The sequence below is a fragment of the Artemia franciscana genome, chromosome 11 (assembly GCF_032884065.1).
Source record: "Artemia franciscana chromosome 11, ASM3288406v1, whole genome shotgun sequence".
NCBI lineage: Eukaryota > Metazoa > Arthropoda > Branchiopoda > Anostraca > Artemiidae > Artemia > Artemia franciscana.
Window position 1 is genome coordinate 1,574,065 of NC_088873.1, and position 20,172 is coordinate 1,594,236.

General features: G+C 35.9%; 1 protein-coding gene across 2 annotated transcripts in view; it reads left to right on the top strand.

Annotated features, from left to right (window-relative positions):
- The window catches only part of LOC136032667 (vacuolar protein sorting-associated protein 26B-like), a 65,700-nt gene that overhangs the window by 39,437 nt on the left and 6,091 nt on the right, over nucleotides 1-20,172 (top strand). For both annotated transcript variants that reach the window (XM_065712954.1, XM_065712955.1), the window contains exons 5-6: nucleotides 6,764-6,870; nucleotides 17,409-17,620. In XM_065712954.1, the coding sequence (XP_065569026.1) occupies nucleotides 6,764-6,870; nucleotides 17,409-17,620 (319 nt within the window). The remainder of the gene's footprint in view (nucleotides 1-6,763; nucleotides 6,871-17,408; nucleotides 17,621-20,172) is intronic.

Genomic DNA, 20,172 nt, shown 5'->3' on the forward strand with positions numbered 1-20,172 from the left:
TAGAATATGTTTGAATTTTTTAATTTTTTTTTTTGGCTTCTTTTTCTTTTTGCTAGTATCTCACCGTCACAAGCGACGGTTTTGGTGTGCTACCGAATGATTTTGTCTATGTGTTTTTTTTTATAACAAATTGTTATCAAACAGTTAGTGGTAACGAACTGTAGTAAGGAGCGACCCGGGTCAATAGTAACCAAAACTCTAAAAAATTGAATTTTGATATCAAGAGCTACATAAAAAGAATCGCATTTTAATGCTGATTTTAAAAATATGAGTTTAATCAAGTTTAGTCTTACCCATCAAAAGTTACGAGCCTGAGAAAATTTGCCTTATTTAGGAAAATAAGGGGAAACACCCCCTAAAAGTCAAAGGATCTTAACGAAAATGACACCATCAGATTCAGCGTATCAGAGAACCCTATTGTAGAAGTTTCAAGCTCCTACCTACAAAAGTGTGGAATTTTGTATTTTTTGCCAGAAGACAAATCACGGGTGCGTGTTTATTTGTTTGTTTGTTTGTTTTTTTTCCCAGGGGTCATCGTATCGACCAAGTGGTCCTAGAATATCGCAAGAGGGCTCATTCTAACGGAAATGAAAAGTTCTAGTGCCCTTTTTAAGTGACCAAAAAAATGGAGAGCATCTAGGTCTCCTCCCACGCTCATTTTTTTCCCTAAGTCAACGGATCAAAATTTTGAGATAGCCATTTTGTTCAGCATAGTCGAAAACCATAATAAATTTGTCTTTGGGGATGACTTACTCCCCCACAATCCCTGGGGGAGGGGCTGCAAGTTACAAACTTTGACCAGTGTTTACATATAGTAATGGTTATTGGGAAGTATACAGACGTTTTCAGGGGGATTTTATTTTGTTTGGGGGTGGGGCTGAGGAGAGGGGGCTATGTTGGAGGATCTTTCCTTGGAGGAATCTGTCATGGGGGAAGAAAAATTCAATGACAAGGGCGCAGGATTCTCTAGCATTACTATAAGAAAACAATTAAAAATAAACATGAAGTAGCATTGAAATTTAAAACGAACAGAGATTATTACGCATATGAGGGATTCTAAAAATACTTTAGCATAAAGAGCGAGGTATTTAGGAGGAGATAAATACCTTGCTCTTTATGCTAAAGTATTTTTAGTAATTTCAACTATTTATTCTACGGCCTTTCTGATTCAGGGGTCATTCTTAAAGAATTGGGACAAAACTTACGATTTAGTGTAAAGAGCGAGGTATTAACGAGGGTACAAACCCCCTCGTACACATCATAAAAATATAAGGTTATGAAAGTTTGTTACGTAAGTTAATTCTTAAGTTACGTATATTTTTTACTAATAAAAACGTTCGTTAAAAATTAAAAGTTCTAGTTGCCTTTTTAAGTAACCGAAAAATTGGAGGGCAACTAGGCCTCCTTCTCCACCCCTTATTTCTCAAAATCGTCTGATCAAAACTAAGAGAAAGCCATTTAGCCAAAAAAAGAATTAATATACAAATTTCATTTTAATAATTTATGTGCGGAGAGCCAAAACCAAACATGCATTAATTCAAAAACGTTCAGAAATTAAATAAAAAAAAAACTAATTTTATTAGCTGAAAGTAAGGAGCGACATTAAAACTTAAAACGAACAGAAATTACTCCGTATATGAAATGAGTTGTCCCCTCCGCAATCCCTCGCTCTTTACGCTAAAGTTTGACTCCTTTCCACAATTCTACTTTTTAAAACAATTAAAAGCTCTAGCGTAAAGAGAGAGGGATTGCAGAGGGGACAACTCATTTCATATACGGAGTAATTTCTGTTCGTTTTAAGTTTTAATGTCGCTCCTTACTTTCAGCTAAAAAAATTAGTTTTTTTTTACTTAGTTACCGCTAAAAGAACGATGGTCATCAGAGCGGTCTTAAAAAAGGTTTTGTAAATATTCTAATTTTTCAAAAAATATAAGAAAGGCTGGACAGAGTGATGTTCTAGTTTATTTTATTTTCCTCTTTATTGTGTCATCCTTGAACATCTTTTTATAAGTATGAACTCAATAAAAAAAATACATCTATTAAAATGAATGACTTGGAAGATGGTCAATGTGTAGTTTAAGTAACTAAAAAAGAAAGAAGAAGTGAGAACAACAAGTTTGGGGTCAATTTTAATGGGAAGAGGAAGAGTTTGGGGTAAGGAAAATAACGCGCTCCAAAATATGTATCGTACATTTCATGTGTGCAATGAAGCCTATAAAGTTGTGTAATGGTAGTCAGAGATTATTTTCGTTTTTTAGAAATAGTATGACCTCAGACATTGCCAAACAGTAAAAAAATAGATTTAAAAAAATTAAAATGTTTATCATTTTAAGGAAAATGCTTAAGTATCTTCTGAGCATTTCTGTAGGGTTCCTACTGACCATCCTCAGCAATAGTGTATATCACATAGCGTGGGTTATTCAAAATTATGCGTTAGTTATCTAAAGATAGATAACGTTAGTTATCTAATTAGGTAACGATAGGTAATCTATCGTTAATCTATCTATCGTTATCTATCTAATCTATCGTTAGGTAACTATAGATATGCGTTAGTTAGCCTATACTTGTATAAGCTTGCTTAGTTGCTTAAAGAATCTTAACTGTTAAGTACTTTTAAGTACTTTAAAAGTACTTAGTTATCTAAAGAATACTACAGCCTTAAACTGACTTGAATAAATGATTCAAAAGATTTTGGAAAGTAAAAATTATTTATGTATGTAATTGAAAGACATAAACCTGGAGAGGTACAATAAAACTACCTGTTTTATATACTTGTATATGCTTGCTTAGTTGCTTAAAGAATCTTAACTTTAAAAGTACTATTTTGAAAATTTTGGTTATTGCTCTAAAGTGTTTTTTAGCAATATTTATGCCGTCATGTCTTAAAATAATTACTAAGTCAGTCTTAATAATTAAAATCTAAGTAAATTGAAGTGTTTATTTAGTCGACAATGGAAGGGCAGATGTGTCTGGGTTTATACTAGCACGATCTTGTGGCTGTCCATTACTATCGTTGTTAGTGACACTCTCTAACAACTTTGTATTGGCTCTCAGAAGAGCAATAGGCAATTCCACGCCCCCTCACCCTTATTGAGGCTTCAAATGCTTAGGGTTTTTTACTGTGAATCTGGACACAGGAAAATTAAAACGGAAAATGAAGAAAAGTAGTGGAACCTAATAAATGATTTTGTTAAAAGCAGTAACTCAAGGTGAACGCTCTCCTTTTAGGAAACACGATTATGTATAACTTCTTAAGTGTCAATAATCCAAAAATACCAATTTTTGGTCGAAGTATCCAACAAAAAAGATGAAAGAATTTGAAAATATTACAGCATATGAACTCATATCAAAAGGCAGGGTCTCATTTTCTTAAAAAATTATTGTCCGTTAAGTAGAAATAAAATAATAAAATATTATTAATAATAATATAATAATATTATTATAATATTATATTATAATGATAATATTATAATTAATATAATAATAATAATATATTGTAATAATAATATATAATATAGTAATAAAATAATGAAATTATAAAATAGAAATAAAAGATGTTTGAGTTGCTGCTTAATGAAAGTGAGTTGTTGAAAGTCAAAACGTATAATTGAAAATTTTCATTTCATGGAGCAGCCTATAAGAATGATAGTGATCAGCAGTAAATAAAAATAAGTGTTTTTGAGATTGGTATTTCGAAAAATGTCTGTTAGACTTCTAATTAAAAGAAAAAAAAATGGAAGGCTATAGCATAAGAATATGAACATGGTTTCTGAAGGGAGGATATTGTTTTATTGAATTTTTTTATCTGTCACACGGAAGCAGCAAATCTTTTGGAACCGTTCCTTGCGGCTTTATAAATAAAACTGTTTTTTTTTATGTCTTCTTATGAAAAATTAAATTACTTAAGAGATAACATCTTTGGGTATAGGCAAGGTTCTATGTAAATCTAAGTTTTGCGACAAGATCTTCATTTATGTATTAGCTATTGCTATTTTCTTTCTTATCATGAGCTTTGATTCCCAACAAAAGAATTTGAATCTTAACATTCTTAATAAAGTATTTATTATTAATAAAATGAATCAATCATCGTATTGAAACGATATGAAATTTTAGCTCGCCGTCTACACCTGAAAATTTAAAATAGATCCAATGTCATAAAGGGTTAAAAGAAAACTTATTGAAAAACTTGAGATAAACTTATGGAAGTGTGATAAAATCCCGTTAATTAAAAACTAGAAAAGATTTTAAAATATAGTTTGACATTTACATGTTAATAGGTACTGTCAAGTTGATATTATCAACTGTATTAGTATACTGTATCGGGTCTAGGCGTTCCCCTCTGGAAAATTCCGCCTGAGAAACTCCCCTCCCCGCGGAAAATTCTTTCCTATAGAAAATCTTCCCCGTGGAAAATCCCCCGAAAAATTGCTCTGCCCCGTGTATTTCCCCCCTCGGATAATGCCCCATGGATAATTTCGGATGTTCATTAGAAGGGAATTCGACAGTTCTACTCAGCTCTTTAAGTCAGAGGCAATGCTGTGGCGTTGCCCATAATAGAGAGCCATAAGGGCTCAATGAATTATTATTTATTTCCCAAAAGTACTTCATATGGAAGAGGTAGTCGTATAAATTTCGGATTGGGTCACTGGATTGTAAATTAAAAGTTCAAGTACCCTTTTTAAGATTCAAAAGTGATTGGAGTATAACAAGCTACCGCTCACACCGTTTTTCTCCAAACGTTTCTGATCAATTTTGAGGTAAACATTTTATTTAAAATTGTCTAAAGGTCAAATAACTATGCCTGTTTAGCCCCAAGGCAAGGACTGTAAGCTATGCAAGTTGCATATTGTTGAGATATAAGCTTTTTATGGGAGGGATAGTCGCGTAAACTTTGTTGGAGGCTCATTCAATTGGAAATTGAAAGTTCCAGTGACCTTTTCAAAATTCAAAAGTGATTGGAGGGCAACCACTCCCCTCCCATGCCCGTTTTCACTGATGTTAGGGAGGGGGTGGATGCCTCAAAGGGTGGATTTTAATGCCAAAATTTCCCAACTCTCATTGAGCCTTCAGGTAAATACAGAATTAGCTCCAATGAAGAGGGCTAGGTGGATGTAGACATTGATATATAATCCCCACTTTATTCCTGGGAATATTTCTGGCCTACGCCGTTATTGTGAAAGTAAAGAGCAGAATTAAACCTTCGAACTAGCAGAATTGATTTCGTAAAGGAGGGGGCTACGCTTTCCTCATCGCCAACGTCTTCCTCGTTGTCATAGAACCTTCGGAGGATGGTTATTCGATTGGAAATTGAGAGTTCTTGTCCTTTTTATAAGTCGAAAGTAATTGGACATTGACCAGTCTCTGTCCTAAAGCTTTTTTTGATATAAGGACCTTTTGTTACCCCTTAGGACGTCTGATTGACATTTTGAGCTATCTGTTTTGTGCTTTCTCATTGGCTGCTTGATTTTTATCGCGGGGGAATTTTCCATGGGATAGGGGATTTTCCGCTGGGGGACTTTTCTGGGGAGGAATTTTCTGCGGGGGAGGTTCTTCAAGGGAGGTATCACTGGCTCCCACTGTATCAACCAGAGATAAAATGTTTATAGGTAGCCAGAGATAAAATATTTAAACGAGTGAAAATTAAACTAAATTTCCTAAACTATATAAAATTTAAGCTAAAAAAAACCTTGGCTGTTACTGCTTTCGGAATAGTCACATATTTTATTTATTAATGATATCATTTATTGTGTTTTGTATGATATGGGTACTAATGCGTTTTACACACCTGCTATGCAACATGAATACATGCTTCGAAATTCTTAACGCACTCATGTGACCATAGGTGAACATTCTGCTATGACGCAGACTCTTTTGCTTCAGTTGACGAGTAAATTGCGAGTTTGTGAATCAAGGCAAAGAGGGCAAGCTAGGGTAAAGATTTCAAAAGTTGTATACTAAAGATGTTGGTCCATTGTGGAAGAACTGGATTTTATTGGTTAAAACTTCAATATTTTACGCTTATTATTATATTACATAGATCAAGCATAGAATATTATACAAACACTACTAAGATCCTCCAGAGCCATTGCTGGCGCATTGGGCGTCGAATCGACGTTTCAGTTGCTGGGTGTTTTTTAGGACAAGTAGCAAGTTTGTCGCCCAACCTTGCTGTGGCGGGGATAGAACCCTGGGCCCCATATTCAGGAAGAGGAAGAATATTAATCCAATGTGTGCTACAATAGGTTATAGAATATTATAATTATATTAGTATTATTATATTAATTTATTAATTATATATTTAATTTATTTATAATTTATAATTTATTGGTTATTATATTAATTATATTAGTATGATTATATATTAGTATAATTATATTAATATAATATATTAGTGAAAAAGGAACAACAGGATATTATTTGAATATTGTCTCTAGCAGGACTGTCACTCTAAAGGGGTTTTTAACAGAATGTTAAAGTTTCAGTTCTGAACTTGGGATCTTTGAAAAATTATATCTGAAATTCAATTTATCGGGATATTGTTGAATGGTTAGTGGTAGTTCTGGCCTAAGGGCATAGATTGCCAGAGACCCGGCTCTTAGAGGGTTTTATTTTTGAGCTGGTATGTTTATTATTAATGAAAGGGCCGGTAGGTTTAAAGATATTAGAAGGCTATACGATGATTTTTTCTACTTCTTATAGTTAAATTGTAATTATAATTAAAATGTTATTTTTATCATTCTTAAGTTATTCACTCATTTTTCAGGTATCACTTGAAGGATGTCATTGTTGGCAAAATTTATTTTCTTCTCGTTAGAATTAAGATTAAACACATGGAAATTGCTATCATTAAAAAGGAAACCACTGGTGCTGGTAATTCGTTCGTTGATTTATAGGCTACTATAGACCAGTAACTAAGTATGAAAACGTAATTTGAAAATACAATTAATAAAAAGATGGAAAACAGTAATAAACACTTTGAGATGGAAAGAAAAAGCAAGATGTCATACTTAACTTGCGCTGTTTAAGCCCCGTCTTAACTACTATATTAAGTGGCCATAAGGGTTTTAGCCCTTAGGAAGTATATACTGCAGTCTAGAGAATTCGCCTTTTTTTCATACTTTTTCTCCTTTTCCTTCCTTCTTTTCCTTCTGAACCAGTTACCCTTTCCGACCTGTAACCTGGTTCAGTGCTCGTAACCTAGACCCATCTTGATGTATCACGCCTTTGCAAACCTGAATTACGTTCTATACCCGCCATTGATATTTAGAACCGTTTGGCGTACCTCTTGTATTTGTGAATACGGAATAGCGGTACTTCAGCTATTGATCGAAAGAAGTATAAGAACAAGCTGTGGATCCGAGCCGAGGCACTTGACATCATAGGAGAACGACGTCGGGCCAAGGTGCTAGGTGACATTTTGACTTAGAGAAGCCGTAATGGTGTCCACAATAGGCTTGTGTAGATAGTCAAGAAGCTTATTTTTCTTACAGAGAAATGAGAATGATGAGGAGGATGCTGCCAAGAAACGTAATGTCGGCAACCTTTCTAACTATTTCCTAAATGCTGATGTTGCCGTGCTTACCAATGATGATCTTGTGCGCCTAATAGCTAGCAGTGAGGAATTGCCATCAGAGAAAAGTGAAACTTCCTTCACTCTTACAGAAATTCAGTCAGCAACCAAGTGGCTGATGAACGATAGAGCTGCAGGAATATGTCGAATACGAGTTGAGTTCTTGAAGTATATGGGACTGCTTACGCCGCTTTGGTTCTAGATACTTTTGTCTGTAGTGTGGCGACAGATTGTGTCCCTAAGTGTTGGTACGCAGACAGGGAAGAATCCAAGATTTTTTTTTCGGGGGGGGGGTACTAAAAAACTTTAAGAACATGTAAAAAATTGGTTTGTATTCTATTTTTGGTATGTTTTCACGAGTCGGACAAACATTTCTGTGGGGGGGGGGGTCAAACCTCCTAACACATACCCTAGATACGGCCTTGTACACAGGTATAATTTGATCTCTGTGGAAAAGGAAAGGCAGTATAAGTAGATGCTCGAATGCTAAAGAGATTACCCTTTTCTCAGTGCCCGGAAAGGTCTTCGGAATGGCTAGGGTTGATCGCTACAGGAATATCCTGCAAAGAAAGAGGCAAATTCAACTGACCTGAATTATGTTCGGAAGGTCCTCTGCTAAATAGGTTTTTACTGTCTGACAATTGTTAGAAAGACAAAAGAATTTTGAAGGAGAACCTGTGTAGCCTTTACCGACTTTAAGGCTAGCTCTGATTCTGTCGACCTTAAGTCCTTAAGTCCTTACGACCTTAAGTCCTTAAATCTATAGCTAATAATCCACTGCACTGTACTGCATTGTACATATTACGCTGTTCCAAAATAAGATCGAGAAATGCATTCATGTTGATGAAAAGGAGAGCAAATTTACTATCAAAACTGGTGTGTGACAAGAGTGTGTTCCCTTGAATCGTTTAATCATGTAATAGGTCTTGCCTATAAAGTAGGTTATATGGTATAACCCATATATATTATTATATAATATATATTATTATATTATTATAATATATATTATAATAATATTATTATTATATATAACCCATATATATTTATTGCTATAAAGTAGGTTATAGGTCTCCTCTAAAGTAGACTTTTATTTAAAAATTGTCACAGCATGGTTGCTGGATTTGAATTTTACATCAGAAAAACTGGATTTGAATTTGATCCTTGCAGTTAGTTGGGTTGATAGGATACGTTTCACCCATATCAGACCTATTTGTAAGTAACCACAAATAACAGTTGATGTTTTGGCCCATTTTTATGGCACTTGGTATTAACCAAGTGACATATAGCAGTCGCCAATTCTGTCGGTCTGTCTGTCTGTCGGTCCCGGTTTTGCTACTTTAGGCACTTCCAGGTAAGCTAGGACGATGAAATTTGGCAAGCGTATCAGGGACCGGACCAGATTAAATTAGAAATAGTCGTTTTTCCGATTTGACCATCTGGGGGGGGAGTGGGGGCCCGGTTAATTCGCAAAATATAGAAAAAATGAAGTATTTTTAACTTATCAGCGGGTGATTGGATCTTAATGAAATTTGATGTTTGGAATGATATTGTGTCTCAGAGCTCTTATTTTAAATCCCGACCGGATCTGATGACATTGGGGGGAGTTGGAGGGGGAAAACCTAAAGTCCCGGTTTTTGCTACTTTAGGCACTTCCAGGTAAGCTAGGACGATGAAATTTGGCAAGCGTATCAGGGACCAGACCAGATTAAATTAGAAATAGTCGTTTTCCCGATTTGACCATCTGGGGGGGGGGGGAGTAGGGGCCGGTTAATTCGGAAAAATGGAAAAAATGAAGTATTTTTTAACTTATGAGCGGGCGATTGGATCTTAATGAAATTTGATGTTTGGAATGATATTGTGTCTCAGAGCTCTTATTTTAAATCCCGACTGGGTCTGATCACATTGGGGGAGTTGGAGGGGGAAACCTAAAATCTTGGAAAACACTTAGAGTAGAGGGATCGGGATGAAACTTGATGGGAAAAATAAGCGCAAGTCCCAGATACATGATTGACATAATCGGAACTGATTTGCTCTCTTTGGGGTAGTTGGGGGGGGGAGTAATTCTTAAAAATTAGAAAAATGAGGTATTTTCTACTTACGAACGGGTGAGCGGATCTCAATGAAATTTGATGTTTAGAAATATATCGTGTCTTAGAGCTCTTATTTTAAATCCCGACCGGATCTGGTGATGGGGGCGGGGAGTTGGGAGGGGGAACCTAAAACTTGGAAAACACTTAGAGTGGAGGGATCGGGATGAAACATGGAGGGAAAAATAAAGACAAGTCTTAGATAGATGATTGACATAAACGGAACGGATCCGCTCTCTTTTGGGTAGTTGGGGGGGGGGGGGTATTTCTGAAAAAATAAAAAAAAATAAGGTATTTGTAACTTACGAACGGGTGATCGGATCTCAATGAAATTTGATATTTAGAAGGATATCGTGGCTCAGAGCTCTTATTTTGAACCCGACCGGATCTGGTGACATTGGGGGGGGGGAGTTGGGAGGGAGAAACCTAAAAATTGGAAAACACTTAGAGTGGAGGGATCGGGATGAAACTTGGTGGAAAAAAACACGAGTCCTAGATACATGATTGACATAACCACAACGGATCCGCTCTCTTTGGGGTAGTTGGGGGGGGGGGGTTAATTCTGAAAAATTAGAAAAAATGAGGTATTTTTAACTTACGAACGGGTGATTGGATCTCCATGAAATTTGATTTTTAGAAGGATATCGTGTCTCAAAGCTCTTATTTTAAATCCTGACCGGATTTGGTGACATTGGGGGAAGTTTGGGGTGGGGAGACCTAAAATGATGGGAAACGCTTAGATTGGAGGGATTGGGATGAAACTTGGTTGGAAAAATAAGCAGAAGTCTTGTATACGTGATTTACATAATTAGAACGGATCCGCTCAATTGCGGGGGGGGGGGGAATTCTGAAAAATAAGAAAAATGACGTATTTTTAACTTACGAAGGAGTGATCGGATCTTCATGAAACTTCATATTTAGAAGGACCTCGTAACTCCGATATCTTATTTTAAATCTCAACCGGATCAAGCGTAATTGGGGGGGGGGCAGTTGGGGGGACCGGAAATCTTAGAAAATACTTAAAGCGGTGAGATCAGGATGAAACTGGATGGGAAGAATGGAAACCTGTCTAAGATACGTGACTGACATAACTGGACCGGATCTGCTCTCTGTGGTGGAATTGGGGGGGGGGGGTAATTTTGAAAATTGAGGTATTTGTAACTTACGAAAGGGTGACCAGATCTTAATGAAATTTGATATTTAGAAGGATCTTGTGCTTTAAAGTTCTAATTTCAAATTCCGACCAGATCCTGTGACATTCGGGGGAGTTGGAGGGGGGAACCGGAATTCTTGGAAAACATGAAAACTGGAGTATTTATATCTTACGAATAGATGATCAGATCGTAATGAAATTTGATTTTTAGAAGGAATTCATGTCGCAGAGCTCTTATTTCAAATCCCGACCAGATCTTTTGACATTGTGGGGATTTGGAGGGGGAAATCTTGGAAAAACACTTGGAGTGTAGGAATCGGGATGAAGCTTGGTGGATAGAATAAACATATGTCCTTGATACGTGATTGACAGAATCGTACTGGATTCGCTCTCTTTGGGGGAGTTGGGGGGAGGGGTTCAGTGATTTGGAGAGTTCGGTGCTTCTGGACGTGCTAGGGCGATGAAAATTGGTAGGCGTGTCAGGGAGCTGCACAATTTGACTTGATAAAGTCGTTTTCCCAGATTCGACCATCTGGGGGGAAAAAGGAGAGGAAAAATTAGAAAAAATTAGGTATTTATAACTTACGAGTGGGTGATAGGATCTTAATGAATTTTGATATTTAGAAGGACTTTGTGACTCAGAGCTCTTATTTTAAATCTTGACCGGTATTAAGCCTCTTATTTTCCTTTTTAAATCAATCTATTGATTCATAGAATTTTGTTAGAGCTCATACCATATGATCTCTTGGCTCTTAGCTCTTCTCGCCTCGTCACAAGTGCCATATGAGCTCTTAGCTCTTGTTTTGATTCCTAACACCCTTTATCCTGTTGGTCTAGAGAAGTTGGCCATTTGACAACTTATTTTAAACAATTAGCATTCTGAAATTTTTACGGCCCCAAGGACTGTGTCGGGGCTGTCGCGTCAGGCCTTTTGACTATTTTGATCAAAATAGCTGTTATTCGCCATTTATAACAGCTATCTCAGTATTTGGAGTGGTTTTCAGGGGGGCTGCGAGGGAGCTGGGTAGTGAAGAATAGAACGGAAAAAGGGCAGATTCTTCTCCAGTCACTAATATCTCTCAGAAGGGGACTCAAAATCTCAATTTTCAGTCGAACGAGCACCCTCGTAAGTTTCTTCAACCACCCCTTCCATACGAATTCGGCGGGAAAAAGATAAGTAAAGTAAGAAAGAGAACATTGAAACGACATTGCCTTCTACTAAGGTAACGCTAGAGCATGGTCTCTGATTACAACTTCACGGATAATCAACGGCTTAAATTGGGATATTCTTGCTTTTTTCTGGAAAGACTTCACAGTAAAATTCATAAAGTTGAGTTGGAAAAAGTCCATTGATTGTTTCAGAATCTATATTATGTGGAATTTACTTGTCTTACTGTGAAGATGATAAATATGATAGGTTGTAAGATATGACAGTTATTACGTGCAGATGTTAGAACAAAATACCAGACTTGAGCGTTTCTTCTGGTTACTCAGATTTACTAACATGGAGAAGAAAGGCTCGCAAGTTCCATATGGGAGATTTTGAGTCATGTTGGACACTTTATTGTACTTGCTTAATGTTATAGACTAGAATTACCAACTTGGTTTCCTATGAGACACTTATTGGTAGTGAGATTTCCTGGAATAGAATTCGTCGGGGTTTCCTCGGCTAGTTTTTTTTGGTCTCTGATTTGTTATCGTAGTATCTTAGTAACTTCCAACAGCGACAACAGCGAGTTGCTGTTGTCGCTAAAATTAAAAATTATGTATTAATTTTTGCCGAAAGGTTGATTATAAAGGCTATTTAAATTTTTTTGCCATTAAATATTAATAACCAAATAAGTTTCTATTCAAATTTTAGTTGAATTAAGTATCTTTCATTCTAAATATACTCTTATATTTAACCCCGCCCCTCCATTGCTTGTAATGATCCTTTCAAATTACCAGATTTACCGTTTTAATTTATTTTAAAGGTTACGCACTAAAATGTATAGATAAAATGTAACCGGAACACTGAAATTGAACTATTAAACATCTATTTTGTATACGGGTTGGCAGGGGATGGACTAGAGGCTATGGAATCTTGTGGAATCCAGCCCCCCCCCGGCGACTATCTTAAAATATTTGTACAATGTGGTTAATTTTGAATATTTTATACATTTGTCCTTTGTCGAAAACACATTATAGTACCCGTGTCTGTAAACAGGCGTGAATCTTAGGGTTCATTGTATTTTCTTGTGTTTAAGTTGAATCAGAGAGGTACAAAATAAGTTTTTTCTCTTTTTTTTGCTGGGCCCCAGTTGAGACACATTATTGACTTTTGTATGGTACAACTTAGTACCAGGGGACCGGAGCTTCGCTCAGTGAAAAGAAAACACAGTTTTTTTTAATTCTCTCGTTCACTTTTTTTTTTTTTTTTTTTTTTTTTTTTTTTTTTTTTTTTTTTTTTTTTTTTTTTTTACAGGCTTCACCGCTCCAAGTGATGATATCCCGCTAGTCCTGGTAATTATCACGCTAAAAACTTTTAAGGTGTTTATTATACCTTCTCTTGAACATCTCAAGAAAAGAATTTTCTGGGATTACCCATACTGGGAGGCCATTCCACATGTTTATGGATCTTCAACGTGTCGACTGAAACTTGTCTTCAAGTTTTCTTGGCGGGTTGTGCCCTGCACAAGGTAGTCCTGGCGAGCTGTACTTTGGCGAGTTTATCGCAAACCGTTTGTTCTGTATAGAACAATCTCGATACCGCCTCAGATGGAGGGCAATGCTTGTATTTGTAGAACACGGACATTGAAGCCACGTCAAATTGATCCTGGATCGACTGCAGGGGGTTGCGCATCAGAGTTGTTAGAAGTTGCTGCGCAAACTACTCAGTTTTGGACACTTTGAAGAGGGGTGATGCGGCTAGTTGGAGCGCCAGCCGCGAGATCTGATGAGAAATGAACTCCAAGAAAGCGTATTGTGTCAACTCTTATCATTGCCTCTCCTTTGAAAATAAAAACAGGGTGATTCTTTACATTCTGTGCCTTCGAAATTAAAATCTCTGTGTCTTGGTGCATTGAAACTGACAAGCCACTTATCTGCCCGTACCTCAATTTTCTTCAGGTCGGCCTTTAGCTCCTTATGGGGATTTCTTTGATCTTCGTCTTTCCTAATGGAGATTATTATCCTCGTTTCATCAGCAAGGTTGTGAGAATTTTTCACAAGACTATCCCCTTGATAGTTTATGAATACCAGGAAAAGAGTTCACCAAAGCATACTTCCTTGGAGTACTATGTCTAAAACTGGGCGTTCTTTAGAAGGGAAGCTGTCAAGGACGACCGTTATTGATCACTGACAAAGAGAATCAGCAAGCACCTCAGATAGAAGACCATCAATTCTATAGGATTTTAATTTGCTTAGCAAGCCCTTGTGCCATATGTGATCAAATGATTTTGCGATGTCAAAGGAGAGAAGGCGAATGTCATGTCCCTGAGGTAAGAGTTCGACCCACTCTTGGTACTGCGCAATTAGACAATCTAATGTAGACTCTCATAATCTTTTCCTATGAGGGGAAGAAGATTGATTTGCCGATAAGATCCTTCATTAGTAGGGTCACCATCTTTCTTAGGGTCAGAGACTGCATTAGCAACTTTGAAGGCTATCGGAAAAATTCTTGCTGGAAAGCGATTTCGAAACAGGCGAGAAGACCAGCGATTTCAGGGGTACACCCTTTGAGGATGATATTGGATATCATATCAGACCCCAAAGCTTTGGTGACGTCCAGTTGACAGGGCGTTGTAAAAACCTTGCTTCTGGTTATGTTTATACCAGTAATTTAGGCGTCTGTTAGTTGTGGAAAAGGGGAGGGGTGACTACTACGTCATCAAGTTGAGGAACCTTTTTAAAAGTATCTGCAAGAGAATCTGCCTTTTCCTGGCCAGAATGCTTCATCATTCCTTCAACATGAAGTGATGGAATTGAAATACGTTTGGACGAGGGTAGGGCTTCTTCGACAATCCTGCATCATTGCTTTACAGAAGTGCTTTTTAGCTTTACTTCAAACTAGCGTTTATAATCAGTTCCAGCTTGGCGACATTTATTCCGAGCTCAAATAGAAGTATTCCGATTCTCTTCCGATTGTGTCAAGTTCCATTTCTGATGGGTCTTCTTTCTGTCCCTAGTTGCCTTTCTACAAGCAGCATTGAACCATAGTGTATCTCGGGAAGCGACTTGAAGTGTCTTTGATGGGACACATCGCTCAATAGCTTTTGTAATAGCTTTTTCGTAGAGTGACGCTGCTTTAGCTGGGTCGTCTTTTGTATATTTACTCCATGGCATTGCCGACGAGCAGTTTGGCAGATCCTCCCAGTCGGATTGGTGATACTGCCTTATGATCCGATCGTGCTTTACAGTTCGTTTTATTTTATTCGGCAAATATTTGTGCATACTTGTACCGAGAAATCATGGATAGTTAAATAAAATTATATGTGCGTTTCAATGTTTACCACATATACTACTGAGCGTCTGCTGTATCATGACAGATCTGTCATGTAAGCACACGTGTAAACATTTGTTTAAAGCGTAAATATCCGTCAGTAATTTCAAAAATGACTGATTTTTATAGGTGGCGTAAAAACAACTATAGAAATAAATATGAGATTTTTTTTCCAAAGTTAAGGCCGTTAGCCAATTTTCCCAAGTCTAGATCGTTTTGTTTTCACACTAGAAACTAGTAGACTGCCAATTTTCAAAAAAAAAAAAAGTTACAGCGCCGTTTTTGAGAAAAAATATATATACGTATAGAAAATCATCGCTCGTTTTGTAAGATAGATGTTCGTTTTAACTTTAAGTTTAACTTATTTTAAATATTTGGTTTTCAGATTGAAATCTGATTTTGATATTTTATTCACTCATGGGAGATCTTACGTCTCAGCTTTTCTGGAGGGAAATTCGTGCTTGTTATGTTTGGAGCAAAACCAGATCGTACGGTCAGGGTTAAGAGTATATTTGTGTTTGTTGATGATCGTATATGCACGTTATGCTGGTCAGGCACTGGTTGGGATGGTATATTGAATAAATATGGGAGCTCAGGTACAATCCTAACGTATTTTCCTTTTTTTGCACAGAAATAGTCCTTCACCTGCAGAAATATCATGAGTTTTAAAGAAGTGCATTAAAGAAGCATGAGGATGAAAACATATTTTTCCAATAAGAGGTATGAGGATGAAAGGGGTACTGTTGTAAACCTTGTCATGGTGCCCTTGAGAGAGGTGGGAGCAAATAGTGACCTGCTGCTACTATCTTCAGTCCCTTTCCAGCCACCGATCGTCTTTCCCAGTACCTGACCAGCAAGGGTAAGCCAGTAATGGCTGTCAAAGTCATATCCAGGGGTCAGTCAGGGGTCAACATGGGGTTCAATTTCAACTTCTAGTTGAAAATAATAATATCCTTGGCCATTCCTAAGGTATTGCAGATATGTCCTTTTTACCACCTGGATGCATAAATTTTCTTGTGATTAAGTGAAACATACCTCTCAGCATACCGTAACTATTTAGATTCAATAGACTTGAGCATTCTCTAGATGTCACATATACATTCCTTTGACAATCTTGGATGCACATGGTGTCTTTTGATTTAGTTCAGCATCCCGACGACATGCCCTGAGAGCTCCAATGCAACACCCTTAGCGGTTCATATATACAGTTCAAAAATTTGGCCACTTGTATCACTTAAAGCCCTTCCCAAATGGAATATGGGAATTCTTTTTATCCCTAGAGGCATAATTGTTGGACCTTTCGACTATTTTGAAGAAAATATATATTTTAGAATTTTGATCAGATGTCTTTTTGGGGTGAGTCATAAAAAGGGACCGGGAAAGAGCGATGGTTGCACTCCAGTTACGTTGACTCTTAAAAAGGGTACTAGAACTTCTAATTTTAAATCAAATGAGTTTCCTTCGAAGTTCTTGCGACAATGTCTTCCATACGAAATGTCCTAACGAAAAAAAAAAATGTTTAATTTTTATCGCTCATTACTTGGCACCGCTATTGCGCTGGTAAAGGCAGGTCAATTTAATAATAAAATAATTATTATTATGCTTTACATTCAGTGTTTTGTAAACTGTAATTTAAGGCAGATTGTTATTCGATAATTTTTTTTTTTCCTGTGCTAAGTTAAGAACGCTTGCTATCCTCAATGCGTCAGTGAAATAAGAAAAATCTTTAGTCAGTTTTGCAGCAATATTTTTGGCCGATTTGCAAAATTCCGAAGTATATTGGAATTCTTAGAATATAAATAAAACTATGACTGCAACTTCGATTAGGTATATACATAGGAATATTATCTCTGAGAGTGTGGATTTAGGAATGGAATACAACTTGGAAAAATAAGCAAATTATGCTGAAGATATCGGTGGAGAAATTGCAGAAATCTCATTTTTCAGAGACCACTTAGTAGGCATATTTTGTCAAGGGCAAGAAATGGTAATTTGCCAAAAATGGTCCAAACGTCCTGATCGAAAATGTTAATTTTTTGGCCTAAATACAATCTTGGAGTCACCCTAGGTCTGTCCTAGCTCTCATCTGTTTTAAAAATTAATCGGAATTTTTTTCAGGACCAAATGTCTTCACTGAAAACGAGACTATTGCAAAGTATGAAATAATGGATGGAGCCCCTGTTCGTGGAGAATCAATACCTATCCGTGTATTTTTAGCAGGTTATGATCTTACACCAACCATGAGGGATATAGCAAAGAAGTTTTCGGTAAGGTACTATCTGAATCTGGTGCTAGTCGACGAAGAAGAGAGGAGATATTTCAAGCAACAGGTTGAGTCCAAATTCTAATTTTTCACTCAGTCTTCTATTTTATCTGTAGTTTAAAGAGACAAAGAAAACTGATTTTTGTTTTCAATGGTCGTTAAGTAAAAGTCAAACTTTTGAGCTTTTTCTTTCGCCTTCAAAATTTGAAATTTACATTCGGGAGTCTTTTTTATTTATTTTTTTTTAGAAAGGTTTTTTAGTTGCTAAAAAAGTATTATATTTTCGTACGACATGTTTAGTATTAACATTAATGCAATATTTTGCGAATTTGCTCACCCTTCTATATGTTAAGATTAAGTTGTATTAACAAACCAGGATAAATTCAAAACTATAATTGACTGTTTAAGTAATGGTAAACGACAAAACTTTGTTGTACCAAAAAGCTAAAGAAAGACCAAGCTCAACTCCTCTTTTAATGGATGATTTTTAATGACAATAAACTTTTCAAACGCAAAAACTTTCAGCTGAATTAATTTTTCGAGGTTTCATCACAAGAAATTTGATTGAGTTAATTTTGCATGTTCATTAACAAACGTGTTATTCCAAAAGAAAGATACAGGCTGTTGATTTTTAGATAACATTTTTTTTTTACAATTTGCATCTAATTAAACAATTTGAAAACACGTCCGTCTATAATCCTCTAAAGGCTCTTTGTGCCGAAACACGACAAAAAAAGAAAGAAGGAAAACCTACTGTATCTAGTATTACAAAAATACCTCTGAGTAAATTACCTCTAGTAATACGTAATACCTCTTTTTTTAATATTAAACCGAAAAGCCTTAACGACAACCTTTTAGATAAGTAAAACAAGTCATTTTTGGAGAGAATAACTTGTCATTTTCAAGCCAGTTACTATTTGGATTACAATTAATTTATATTACGGGACTTTCAAATCTGGTTTCAATTCTGGTTCCTCATTATCTATAAAAATGAGGACCAAAGGAGTTTGATAACTCAGGCACTTCTCAATTATTCACCTGAGAGAGAAAATTTGGTCGAAACATCCTCTAACTTTTTTTTAAACCGCACTGTTCTTCTCTTAAAACTTTGTATACAGGCATTAATAATCTGTTGATTATCCCTGAGGAAACATCTGGGTCAATGATCTAGTGTACAAACACTTGTAACTGGTAAAATTCTGCTGAGAGGATGGCGTTATTTAAGTTACAAGTGTCGTCCATAACAATGACGACTTTGCCATTATATTTGGTGTTGAGTTCATCAAGATCAAAAAAGACCTATTCAAAATCAGATATTTCTAATACCGAGTTTTAATTTACGCTAATTTGAGCCAACATTTTTCATCGGATTGTCTGGAAAATAGTTTGTATGTCGCATGATTTTTGTCATTATCTTCAAAATCGCAGGATTTTGCGCGAAATCGCAGCGTTACGGGTAACGGTGAGTTTGCGGTAGCTTTGCAAGATCCACGAGGATTCTGCTTTAATTACTTATATTACGATTTCATATGTTCTGTTTTAGGTAGAAAAAGGTAGAGCAAACAAACGGGGAGAAAGATGTCCACCAAGAAAAAAAAACAGCATAAGAATTTCGCGTGCCTTTCGCTTTTTTAGGTTTGCCCTTTCATTTTGTTTGGCATGTTCTAGTTCATTTATATTTTCTCCTTTTTGCAATGAGGATTATTGAAGCAAGCCTAATTTCTATCAACGATTTCTACTGAGCTTCAAACTTTTGGTTTTCTTTTTTAAGGTTTTTGTATTGTTATAATCCCTTGTTAAAATATATACAAATATTTTTGCAATTACCAGTTTTTTGCTCTTTAAGCAACTTAATGTCTTTTCATAGTAAAGTCTGGTCAAAGATTCTTGATTATTAAAGCTAGTCCAATTTCTAACAACGATATGTGCTAAGCTTCAAAATTTTGATTTTCTTTTTTAAGGTTTTTGAAATATTGTAATCCCTTGTTAAAATGGAAAATCATCATTTGTAATAATTGCAAGTTTTCCTTTTTTGAGCCTTCCTACTGACATTATATAGCTGGTTGTGATCAAAAAGGTTTTCTTTTTAAGGTTTTGAAATTGCTGTAATCCCTTTTTAAAATAGAAGAACATCATTACCGAATTTCTTTGCTTATAACCATTAGCAGTGTCTTTTTAAGACATGAAAAAAGTTGAAAATTTATTTAAGTTTAGTTCAGAATAGCTAGACATATTATGTAAGCTACAAAAGTATTTACTATGCCTAATCAATAATTTTAATGTTTTGATAACGTTAAATAGCAATGTCGTTGTTGATAGTCAAATATTTTGAAAATAAACAGTATGAAATTACATCAAATTGCGTAAAGAGTAAAAATGTTTGTATATATTTTAACAAGGGATAACAACAATTCAAAAATCTTAAAAAAGAAAACCAAAGTAGTGGTTTTCAGTAATGGTTGTATTGTTTTAAGTGTCTATGATGGAGGCAAAATTACACAAGAAACAAATAATTGACAAGATATATGTAAGCTGCTAAAATATTTGTGGTTTTTCATTAAAAATGAAAATTTTTAATTGAAACAAGAGAAATACCTGAACATTCCAAAAGAAGTTTTA